The sequence below is a fragment of the Parasteatoda tepidariorum genome, chromosome 10, assembly GCF_982258835.1.
Source record: "Parasteatoda tepidariorum strain Cologne lab strain chromosome 10, Ptep-v5.0, whole genome shotgun sequence".
Lineage (NCBI taxonomy): Eukaryota > Metazoa > Arthropoda > Arachnida > Araneae > Theridiidae > Parasteatoda > Parasteatoda tepidariorum.
The window spans coordinates 60,929,085-60,941,139 of record NC_141764.1 but is presented as its reverse complement, the minus strand read 5'-3'; the positions used below and the strand labels follow the sequence as shown (position 1 = coordinate 60,941,139).

At 35.2% G+C, this 12,055-nt stretch overlaps 4 protein-coding genes across 4 annotated transcripts; 1 reads left to right on the top strand and 3 right to left on the bottom strand.

Annotated features, from left to right (window-relative positions):
• Positions 1-54: 54 nt before the first annotated feature.
• Positions 55-5,034, top strand: LOC147802982 (uncharacterized). Its single transcript, XM_087152801.1, has 4 exons — positions 55-526; positions 681-850; positions 934-1,487; positions 3,946-5,034. The coding sequence occupies exons 1-4, from the start codon at positions 55-57 to the stop codon at positions 4,493-4,495; spliced, it is 1,746 nt and encodes a 581-aa protein (XP_087008927.1). The 3' UTR covers positions 4,496-5,034.
• Positions 5,035-7,213: 2,179 nt separating this feature from the next.
• On the bottom strand, positions 7,214-8,167 carry LOC147802981 (ATP-dependent DNA helicase PIF1-like). Its single transcript, XM_087152800.1, has one exon. The coding sequence runs from the start codon at positions 8,165-8,167 to the stop codon at positions 7,214-7,216; it is 954 nt and encodes a 317-aa protein (XP_087008926.1).
• A 298-nt stretch (positions 8,168-8,465) lies between these two features.
• LOC147802980 (uncharacterized) lies at positions 8,466-9,383 on the bottom strand. Its single transcript, XM_087152799.1, has one exon. It carries the CDS (start codon positions 9,381-9,383, stop codon positions 8,466-8,468), a length of 918 nt encoding a protein of 305 aa, XP_087008925.1.
• Positions 9,384-10,004: 621 nt separating this feature from the next.
• On the bottom strand, positions 10,005-11,363 carry LOC147802979 (uncharacterized). Its single transcript, XM_087152798.1, has one exon. It carries the CDS (start codon positions 11,361-11,363, stop codon positions 10,005-10,007), a length of 1,359 nt encoding a protein of 452 aa, XP_087008924.1.
• Positions 11,364-12,055: the final 692 nt, after the last annotated feature.

The window sequence follows — 12,055 nt, the reverse complement described above, 5'->3', positions numbered from 1 at the left end:
TTATGGAAAAATGAATCCTTACCAATCAGAACATTCAGTCGATACAGATCGAATATGCTGTTCGGTGTAAATGATATTCAGGATAAAAATTTCAACGTGCCAAGCACAAGTAATGTTGAAACAAGTCAAGAATCAGAAATATGTGAGATTGAGACTGAAGCAATAAGTAGTGAATCTAGTTTAAATAATAGCACTTTATCTGACAAATCAGATACTGAAGAAGAAACATCATCTGAAGATATTTTTCCACCAAAAGATGATTTTGAAAATCTTATTAAAAATTGTTATAAACCGATTTATGAATCAGCAGATGTGACAAATTTAGAAGCATTTGTGAGCATTTTAGCTTACTCCATCAAATTCAACCTTTCAAAATCTTGTGTCGATGGATTGCTCAAGTTATTAAAAACTCTATTGCCACCTTGTAATCTACCAGAGACGAAATATATCTTCTATAAAGGTACATCGGCAATTAGTAATGCATGTGAGCTGCATCTTTATTGTCCTCATTGTGATAGCTACATAAGTAAACTAAGTCAACATGTTTCTACTGAGTGTTTAACATGTTCAGAATCATTTAATAGTAATGAATTGATTAAAAATGGCAATTTTTTACATGCCTCTTTCACATCAACTTCAATTGAAACATGAAAATGAAGATCTCCTCAATAATGTTTCAGATTTTAAATCAAAATTTCAAGATAACTGTGATACTTACCGAGATGTTGTCGATGGTAGTATGTATCGTTCCATTGATGCTTTACAGGATATAAATAATATATCCATGCAATTTAATGTCGATGGAGTTCCTATTTATAAAAAAAGTAGGTACGATGTTTGGCCTATTCAGGTCAAAATTAATGAGCTTGAGCCGCTTGAAAGAAAACGAAACATAATGTTATGTGGCCTGTGGTTTGGTAGAAAAAAACCTAGGAAGGCCTAAAATGGATAGATTCTAAGCATGGAGAGAAAAAGTTTCAAATCACTAAAGTATTCACATTGATATGCAGTAGTGATGCGCCAGCTCCTTGTGCTTTGCAAAATTTTAAGCAGTATAATGGACAATTTGGTTGTGCATTTTGTGAAAAGGAAGGTGAGAGGGTGATAAAAGGTAAAGGACATTGCCGAATCTATCCTTTCAATGGAGAATTAGCTACAAAAAGAACCTTTGATAACTGTGTTGAAAATGCTGAAAAAGCATTATCAATTGGTAACGCTGTAAAAGGTATTAAAGGTGCGTCTGTATTAATGAGATTGTATCCAACTTTTAATATGGTAGAAGGCTTTATTCCAGACTATATGCACTGTGTGCTTCTAGGTGTAACACGTCAACTCGTGTGTCTTTTTGTTGAGAGTTCGGGATGTCAGTATTCTTTAAGTGCCAAGAGCATTAGAATACTAGATGGACGTATTAAAGATCTAAAACTCCCACATGAAGCTTCACGTAGATTACGTGAAACTAAGGATATTTCCTTCTGGAAAGCTTCGTAATAGCGAATATTCCTTTTAACATCACCAGTACTTCTTAAAAATCTATTGGATAATGGTGTATATAAGCATTGGCTTCACTTTGTTCACGGTATAACATTACTCTTGGGCACAAATATCACAGCCAATGACATCACGAAAGCGGATGATTGCTTAACACTTTACCGACCGGCCGTCGATTAATCGACGTTTTGTTCTCAGCGCATACCGACCGGCCGTCGATTATTCGACGTTTGCTCCCCAGCGCTTACCAACCGGCCGTCGATTAATCGACGTTTTGTTCCCAGCGCTTACCGACCGGTCGTCGATTAATCGACTTTTGACCGATCTGTGGTGACTACGTTTTCCACCAATTCAGCATGCCCTGAAAAAAATTCAGCTGTCGTTTTCTCGAGTGCAGCTGGGTGCGACCAGATTTTCCTGCGAAAAGAGTCGGGATTTTTCATCGTGCAGCTGGGTGCGACTAGATTTTCCTGCGAGGAAAGTCGGGATTTTTTCATCGATATGAAGGTTGTATTATGCAAATTCCCAGCCTTGGACGGGGATAAAAGCCCACCAGCAGTTCTCCAAGCAGCGCAGTCAGCCAGCGGTTCTCAACCAGTCAAGCAGGCAGTTCCTTTAGCCCTTAGAAATGAATGGAAAGGATAGTCACGGCGAGTGTTATCTCGACGACCTGTCAGATTGTCTTGACTGCCGTTCAGCAAGTAGTTCTGATGACGAAAGTGATAGCAGTAGTATAGTCATTCGAAAGCGACATCCTGTACCGCTGATATACAGTGATTCAGAAGACGAGGACATGAATAATAATGTTGAAGACAACAATGATACATGGTCAACGAACGACAAGAGTATAATTTTGGAACCTTTCGAAGGCAGCTCTGGCGTAAAAATTATGCCAAGTTCCTCTGAAAGCGTAATGGATATTGTGAATTTATTCATTGGAAGTGACCTGATTGAGCACTTCGTGAGGGAGTCTAATAGATATCATTATCAAATTGTGGAAAAATATAGAATTACATCAAAAACGAAAAAATGGAAAGACGTCACGGTGACTGAAATGAAGAAATTTTTGGGCCTGATCATTCTCATGGGACAAGTAAAGAAGGACATTCTCTACGATTATTGGTCTACAGACCCATCTATAGAAACGCCGTTCTTCTCGAAGGTTATGAGCAGGAACAGATTTTTACAAATAATGCAAAGCTGGCATTTTTGTAATAATAACGATATTTCTCCCAATTCGCATAGGCTGGTGAAGGTCCAGCCTGTCATTGATTATTTCAAGGAAAAATTTAACAACGTATATAAACCAGATCAACAATTGTCTCTAGATGAATGCGTAATTCCGTGGAGAGGTAGACTGTCAATCAAAACATATAATCCGGCAAAAATTACAAAATATGGAATACTGGTTAGAGTGCTGTCTGAAGCTCGTACAGGATACGTATCCAACTTTTGTGTGTATGCCGCTGATGGAAAAAAATTAGAAGAGACAGTATTATCGGTCATTGGTCCGTATAAGAACATGTGGCATCATATATATCAAGATAATTATTACAATAGTGTCAACATAGCTAAAATTTTTTTTAAAAATAAATTGCGATTGTGCGGGACGATTCGAAAGAACAGAGGTCTTCCTCAAATACTTCAAACGGTCAAGCTTTCAAGAGGCCAACATCAATTTCTTAGAAATGGCAATATTTTATTACAAGTATGGAATAATGGCAAAAGAAATGTAAACATGATATCGACAATACATTCTGCACAAATGGTGGAATCTAGAAACAGAAGCAGGACATCACATTGCCCCATACAGAAGCCTATTTCAATAATAGATTATAATAAATATATGAAGGGCGTAGATCGCGCAGATCAATATCTGTCCTATTACTCCATTTTTAGGAAAACAAAAAAATGGACGAAACGTGTCGTAATGTTCTTCATCAATTGTGCACTTTTTAACTCCTTTAAAGTATATACAACTCTGAACGGACAGAAGATTACATATAAAAATTTTCTGCACAAAGCGGCACTTTCATTGATAGAAGACTGCGAAACTGAAGAACAAGGTAAGGATTTACCTAATTCCGAACCCACAAGAACCACATCCCGATTTGATCATCCCGGAAGACTTGCAAATTTCGGGAAGCATAAACTAGTAAATATAGTGACCAGCGGTCAATGTAAAAAACCCCTACGACAATGCAGAGTTTGTGCAAGTAAAAAAAAACTAAGCAGAACAGGTTTCGCTTGTAAATACTGCAACGTCCCACTACACAAAGGTGACTGTTTCGAGCGCTATCATAGTTTAAAAAAATATTAAACAACCTCTTTTTTCGACAAATATTGTTATATGGATTATGGCATATTTTATGTAAATAATAAACTGAAAACGATTGTAATAGATAAAATAAATATTGTTTAACACTAATATGATTAAAGTAAAAGATTTTATTAAATTTCGTTACCCTACAATAACACGAAGCGTACAATTTTACCAGAGTTTAAGAAAAGCACATATATTCCCGCGCGTCAGTCTAGGCCGAAACCGAGCCGGTGTCTCGGACGATCTGCAGCTGAGCGGGCGGTGAAAGGGCATAGTATGTTCGAACCGCTACCGGTCGGTAAAGTGTTAAGAAGATTTGTGTCTTACGTGAAAAACATTTATGGAGTAACAGAGCAAACATATAACATTCATCTTGTACTGCACCTGCCTGACACTGTTAAAGCTTGGGGTCCTCTGTGGGCCAATTCGTGTTTCATGTTTGAAGATAGCATCGGAAAGTTGAAAGAACTACATCATGGTACGAAGTGTGTACCCCTACAAATTACTTCTGCTTATACCAGAAAATCACTTTTAGGAGTTCTAATATCTAAGGCGGAAATAAGAAAACATCAGGTAATTAAATTTGTTGATGAGATGGGAACAAGCAAAACTGAAACCAAACAAGCCAATAATATAAATGGGTGCACGTTGTTTGGAAAACCAACGTATCAAAATTTGTAAAGAACACAAGAAAAGGCCTTTAAAAAGTTATTAGGAAATAAAGTTATATCATCCAATGCACAGTTTTACAAAAGAATGAGTTATTCAGGAAACATTTTCAGTTGTAAGGAGTATTGCTCAAAATTTATTCATGCGGACGATGTTGTAGCATTGTCGAACAAAAATTGTGTTGAAATTCATCATATCCTTGTTTTAAATGATGAAGTATACTTCTTAGGGGAGAACATTCCGGTAACTAAATTTTTAATGTCTTATCCTCATGTTGGATCTCTCTGTTCGAATATATTTACTGTCTCAAATGCAGATGCTCAACAGAAAAGTAAGACAGTTGCCTTTAGACCTGTTGACATTGTGAAAAAATATGCAACTTTGTCTATAACTGAAAAGGGCCTAACATACTTCATTCCAATAAATATAGCAGAATATTAATTTTAAAATATAATGGTCTTAAAATATACAAAATCGGCTCTTATCGACATCGAAAATTATTAAAAAGTTATTAAAAATTTCCTTTCACTGTAGAAGTATTCTGTTATTCAATTATAAACATTTATATAAAAATAATTTCATACCAAAAAAATTTTATGTCAGCATTTATTATTTTATTTAATAATGTACAAAAAGATACAGAAAACTAAAGTATAGAATTTTTGGCATCAATTTAATAAATTTAAAATCACAAGAATCAAAGTGTTATGAAATATTAAGCTCTCTGTTAACAAGTGATCATAATTTTATTGACGAAATTTAATTAAAGCTCCGTTGTCCATATATTTTATTTGAATCAATCATATATCTTGTTATGTACATAAGTGATTTTTGCATATTCATGTATTCAAGTTAGATTTTAGCAGACAATGTAGTTCGGTTTTGTAATGTATGCTCAATTATTTTGAATTTTATTTTATATAAATAAAGAAGATAGAGCATTTTTCTCTCCAAGCTAGTCTTTAAAAAATAAATTTTGAGAAGTGTATCGATACTAATTTTTTATAAAGTTGTGTTTCAACAATATCACCGCCTTTTGAAGAATCAAAGTGTTATGAAATATTTAGCTCATCTAAGGTATCTGTTAACAAGTAATCATAATGTTATTGACGAAATTTAATTAAAGCTCCATTATCCATTTATTTTATTTGAATCAATCATATATCTTATTATGTACATAAGTGATTTTTGCATATTCATGTAATAAAATAACATTGTAGATTTTAGCAGACAATGTAGTTCGGTTTTGTAAAGTATGCTCAATTATTTTGAATTTTATTTTGTTTTATATAAATATTCTGTTATTCAATTAAAAAAATCATTTATATAAAAATAATTTCATACCAAAAAAATTTTTAGTCAATATTTATTATTTTATTTAATAATGTGCAAAAAGATAAAGAATCGTAAAGTATAGAATTTTTGGCATCATTTTAATAAATTTAAAATCACAAGAATCAAAGTGCTATGAAATATTAAGCTCTCTGTTAACAAGTGATCATGTGTCATGTATTTTCCATGACACATTATTTTTTGTTATTGAATCATTTATAGTATATTATAACACAGTATTTTCCAGTCCATCTGATGCAATTTTATTATTTAACTCTTTTATTGTATATATTGTACATTAATATATTGTCCCATAAATGTTATTATTGAATGAATTATTATAATATGGTATTTTTCTGTCTGTCTTATGCATGAAAATTTATGGATATTTTCACTTTATATTTAAACTCATTGTAAATGTCCATTTAGTTCAGTGTTTTAAAGGAAAAAAAGTTAACAAGAATTCTAAAAAAAAATAGCAGACGTCTAAATTTTTTTATGACTTCATGCTAGCACCCATCAGGTAGTTATTGAAATGCTTTTACAATTTATATATATATTTTTTTCATTTTAAATTTTTTTAGTAATTCTATGAAAAGGAAAGCATGAAAGAGTTAGCCATTATTTGAATAAGACAGGAAGTAACATTCTGAATTATCAAAATATTATAAAACTAGGGGGCTCCGCCCCCTGCTCGCTATCGCTCGCCAACCCCCGAGAATTGCTACGCAATTCTTTTTTGTTTGCTTCGCAAACAAATTTTAATACATTTATATAAGGGTATAAATGCGCGGCAGAGCATAAGGGATTTTATTTAACAATGTACTAATCATCTTAATAATCAGTAAAATACAAAATTTTTAGTAAATTGCAAGGAATTCTATCATAATAATGAGATTCGAAAACATATATATTAGCCGGAACTGAAGTTCCGTTACCGAAGCACGCGTGGCAGAGCAGATTTGATTCAATTCAGAGGGAATCATATACTGGATGCCGGACGCTCCCTTTAGAGTGCTTCATCCCCCCCCCCAATTAATTGACATTCAAATTATAAAAACAAAAATAAAAAACAATCACAATTTACCATAATGGTTATCAAAGAAAAAAACTATGCAAAAAAATAAGATATTTACAAAACTTCTGCATAAACAATGTTCTTAAAGCAACATGATTAAATTCAAAGGGAATCGTATACTGGATGCTCTCTTTAGAGGGCATCACCCCCCAATTAATTTACATTCAAATTATAGAAACAAAAATAAAAAACATAATAACAATTTACCATAATGGTTATCAAAGAAAAAAATATGCACAAAAATAAGATATTTACAAAACTTCTGTGTAAACAATGTTCTTAATTGAGGAACTTTCAATGTCACTATTTGCACCAACAATCTAAATTTTTATCCCAGACATGCTCCGGCACCTTGATAAAGCAACATATAGTTGGCCATGGCCAAATAGTGGAGAATTCTGGTCTATGTAAAGGCCAACTTTGTCAAAAGTCTGGCCTTGAGCTTTATTGATTGTCATAGCGAATGCGAGTCTGACTGGAAATTGCGTGCGATGCAAAACAAAGGGCAACTCTTTATTATCACCAGTATTTAAAGTAATGCGAGGGATGCAAGCTGAACTACCAGCTTTACTTCCAGTCATAACTGTACAAAAGAGAACATTTTTAGTTATTTTCCGTACAATCAAACGTGTGCCATTGCACAATCCATCGGCAATACACAAATTTCTGATTAGCATCACTACAGCTCCAACTTTAAGTTGAAGATTATGAAGCGGCAATCCTGTGATATTGACTTTCGCCAAATATTCTGGCTGAAAGCGCAACATTACACTTTCATCGTCCGTTTCATCACCATTACATGAAGTAGCTTTATCATATGAACGGCATTCAATAATATTGCCGGGCAGTTTTTGTAGGACGGCACTGTTAAGTTTATGAACTTGATCATTTAGTGGAGCAAGAAGAACTGAGGTGCGTAATACATCTTCAGTTAGTATTTCACCGAAAACTTCACTAATTATGTTTTCACATAGGAATTCACGAACTGTCAGATGAGATACTGAACCGTTTCCAACAGTAAGAAGCCAATCACCGAAGCTTTGTGCTGTAGCACGCATATTTTTGTTAAGCGAAAATCGCTTTACTGTTTCCCACATCGGCAAACATTTCATTGTTCCATTCACAATTTGGTGTTTGCCTGCTCTTTTGATAACCGGCAAAACTTGTCTAAAGTCACCGCCAAATAGGAAGCATTTCCCTCCATATGGTGCTTCGGATTTCAATAAGTCTCTCAGGGTGACATCAATTAATTTAAGAGCAACACCAGGTATCATCGAGGCCTCATCCCAGATGAAGAGATCTGCATTGACTAATAAACGTTTAGTCCTTTTGTCCAAATAAATAGGGCTAAGTTGTTCTTCTGCTGATGGTATTGTCAATGGCAGCTTAAAAATCCGATGGGCTGCTCGGCCATTTGGTAATAATATGGCTGCAATGCCTGTCCAAGCCACACATATAATGTTTTTATTTAGATGCCTCTGGTGATGGTATAAGCATTTGTATAAAAAAGTTTTCCCAGTACCACCTGGGCCATCGATAAAAAATAATTTGTTGGAATTGTTAAGGTTCAGGTTAAGTTTCAAGGTTAAGTTTCGATATCATATCTTGAGAAATTTCGAGATGCTGCTCTGAAGAAACTTCATCAACATTTGATGGTTCTATCGTAACAACAGATGGAAATCCATAGTCAGACAAAGTTTTGTCCTCACTGTTTAAACGGCTTTCCAGAAGGCACTCATTCTCATTTGCATCTTCACACATATAGCTTTTAAATTTATCCCACAACTGAATGGCATCAATTTGATTGCAAGCCAATAACAAATGTGAGAAAAAAACGCAGAGCTCTTTGGGCATCATAAAATGAACCACTTCTGTTAACATTTCCTCCATTTTATTGTCCCCATCACCAAATCCCAAAGTATAAGCTGCTTCACGAAAAGAGTTGAACGTTACGCCATCAACTGTTCGCAAATCCTCAAATGATACTGGACCACAAACATGATGTAGCAAATATTTTAAGAAGAATCGTTCACTGTCTCTGGGTGAAACGGCATACATGCGAACAACTATCTTATTATTTCCACGTTGCCTTCTTTTCCATTGGCGATCTTTTTGTACCCACACATAATGCTTTGGGATCTCGATATATTTCAAAGATCTTGCTTCCACATCATTCTCATTCAACTGGAAAAAACCCATCAACTGAGTTACAGAATTCACAGAATTTATGGCATTAACTTCTTGACCCTCTTGAAATGTTACCTGTTGATTACCAGGCAAATGTACTGGCAATCGAATAACTGTGTGGCTGTTGTCATGCATCGGCAATTCCAATAAACGCCAAGCTGCCTCCATTGAGCTTACATATCGGCTATCGATGAACTCGTCAACTTCATTTCTTAATTGTACCCCATTATCATCATTCGAAATTGTCACCTTGATTCTGTCGTGCCCTTTGTTAACATATTTAAAAATGTATTTGTACGCCATTACACTTCCACAGTACTCCACATTGATATGACAATTGTATTTCAGAAGGAGATAGGCATTGTAGGGAACCAACCATCGAATTATCGACAGGAATTAGCAAGTTTCCAATACGTATGTTATAGAAATGCATATCACTCCTGTTGTCTCTACGTCTATATAAAGGAAAACCATGACCAGACATAGCCGTTTCTTCTCGAAAAGCGAAAAGAAATTTTTTAGTACAGATGCCACTTGTTTTGTCATAACATGGAGTTGCTTCACTATGTGGGCCATGTAACATATGTTTGGACACTTTTTGATGCAGATTTGGAAAATTATCTTTTGGAGGTATTTCAGCACAGATAAATCTATCAATTGATGATTGGGTCAGCAATTTGTCACGTGGGTTGAGAATGAATAAACAATGGGCATGTGGGAGACCTCTCTTTTGAAATTCAATATTTAAAGTATAGCCCATTACTTTGCCAAAAACCTTTCCTGCAGCTATCTCTTTCACAAACTCCTCAAATCTGCAATAGAATGCTCGTACAACAACATGTGGAATGTCACTTGCAGTGAATCCTGTTGGAAGTTGACTCAAGTATTCTCTAATTTCTGGCCACTGTGGATTTGCTGTGAAAGTTACAAACAAATCAGGTCGTCCGACATCTCTTGAGAGAGCCATACAATCTTGGAAATGCTGCTGCATTGCTCTCGGACTGCCAACAAATGATGATGGAAGAACGACAGCTCGCCCAAGTCGTACAATGTCTGAGGTATTGGCGGAACTATATGCACATGATCAATCAGCCCTTGAAGTGTTTCTCTCCGAAATAAATTCTGATGACTTTTGATATAATTCAGCCTGTTCCACTCCATAGTAATGTAACCATGCAGAATATATTGCTGGGATAAACGACCAGCAGAGGTGAAAATGTTAAAGTCTCTAAGCACTCGCAACCGCCATCCAAAATACTGTACAGCAGTAACACGACTTGATCCTGCATTATTTAGTACGTTTAGGGAATAACCAGGATCACCTGATGGAAAAAGCAATGGGAAAACCATTGGTTCCACATGATGAGACAGTTTATACATCTTTTGACACACAAACTGGTGTTTTGGGTATGCGATAAATTGTACATGATCAGGTATTAAACCTTCAGCACCTGTCACAACAACAGCCGACACTTCAGCAGCAGCACCAGATGTTGGAAGATTATAACGTCTGCCATCAGTAGTGGTCAACTTGTGAAATTCAAGGCGAACACTCTCCGTAGGATGCCTCTTATAAGCTTCAAACAGCGATTTATACACTTGAGCGTATGGGTTTAGCTGCATAACATCTTGAATGATTTTTAAAACACTTGGCTTGCAGCTCTCAGATGTTCGGCAGGCCAAAGCAGTTTCATTTTCATGGATATAGATTTGCGCAAAACGTGGTTTTTCATTGTTCGCTGGCATGATGCTGGTTGTGGCCATTGCGTTAACTTCCCCACGAAGAGCAACACAGCTTATACCTTTAAATTGAATTTCTTGGGTTGCACAAAATGCTGCCATAGCAAAAGACGAATTGTGAAAACGTATATTTTGCCTGAAATTCATTGAGTCATTGTCATTTCCCAATAAAAGCTGTTTCAAAGTTTCTGGATACGGATGAGTTGGGTTCAGCTCTATCTTGCCATTGTGACAGCAATTGTGTTTTATTCTTCCATGCTCTGCTACAAAGGATAGTGCCCTGCAATGAGAGCATTCTACAGACATAGATCCAATCAAAAGAGGTGGACAGTCATCACTGTACGATTCTCCCAAATACTGATTTTCATCTATTTCTCGAAGACGATTAGCTGCCCTACTTCGATTTTCTCTTTGGCGGGCATTAGTAAGCTCTCGATTATTTTGTCGATTTATTCTTCGACGCTCTTGTTCATTTTGACGAAACGTGGGATCCGATCTCCGCTGTCTGCGATATTCTCGATCGCGATCTGTCCTGTCAGACATTATACTGAAATTCCAAATGATTGAAATGAATTGAATAAATAAATGTGATTTAAAATTTAACCATTTTAAGGTAAGCAAGCCTCAGTAAGCTTTATAATAGCAAACAACAAAAATGTAAACATTAAAAGATATCAATCACTGGATAGGCATAAGAATGATAAGATAAGATGAGATGTAATCAGCAAAAACCCACTCAAAGTAAATCAACAAAAAGCTTTGACGCGAATGCGTTCTCTTTTTTGATTGGCTCAAAACTGCATCCTCGCTTGGATTGGCTACTTCTTTCATACTGTCACGTGATACCTTAGATTTCATTGGCTGGTGCGACACTATCATTGGATTTATATATATATAGATTAGTTTATAATAAAGAAATACAATTTTCAGTTTAAAATTGAAATAATAATCAAAATCAAAAACGTAATAAGAAAGGATGATGAAAAAAAAAGTACATACAATACTTTTAAATTAGATATAAAGGTATTGTAGATTATAGATTAGTGCGACGAACTCTTTGCGTCAGCTTATAACCCTCTCTGTAATTCCAATAACAAAACTATTGGTTGAAACTATTGGTTGGGGACAACAGAAAGGTTGTAGAGAAAAATCAAAGACTGTTGGCTGCTTGGAGTGATTTGTAGAGTGATTGGAGTTTGGTCCTATAAAAATATTTGTGAACAATAAGTTTTATT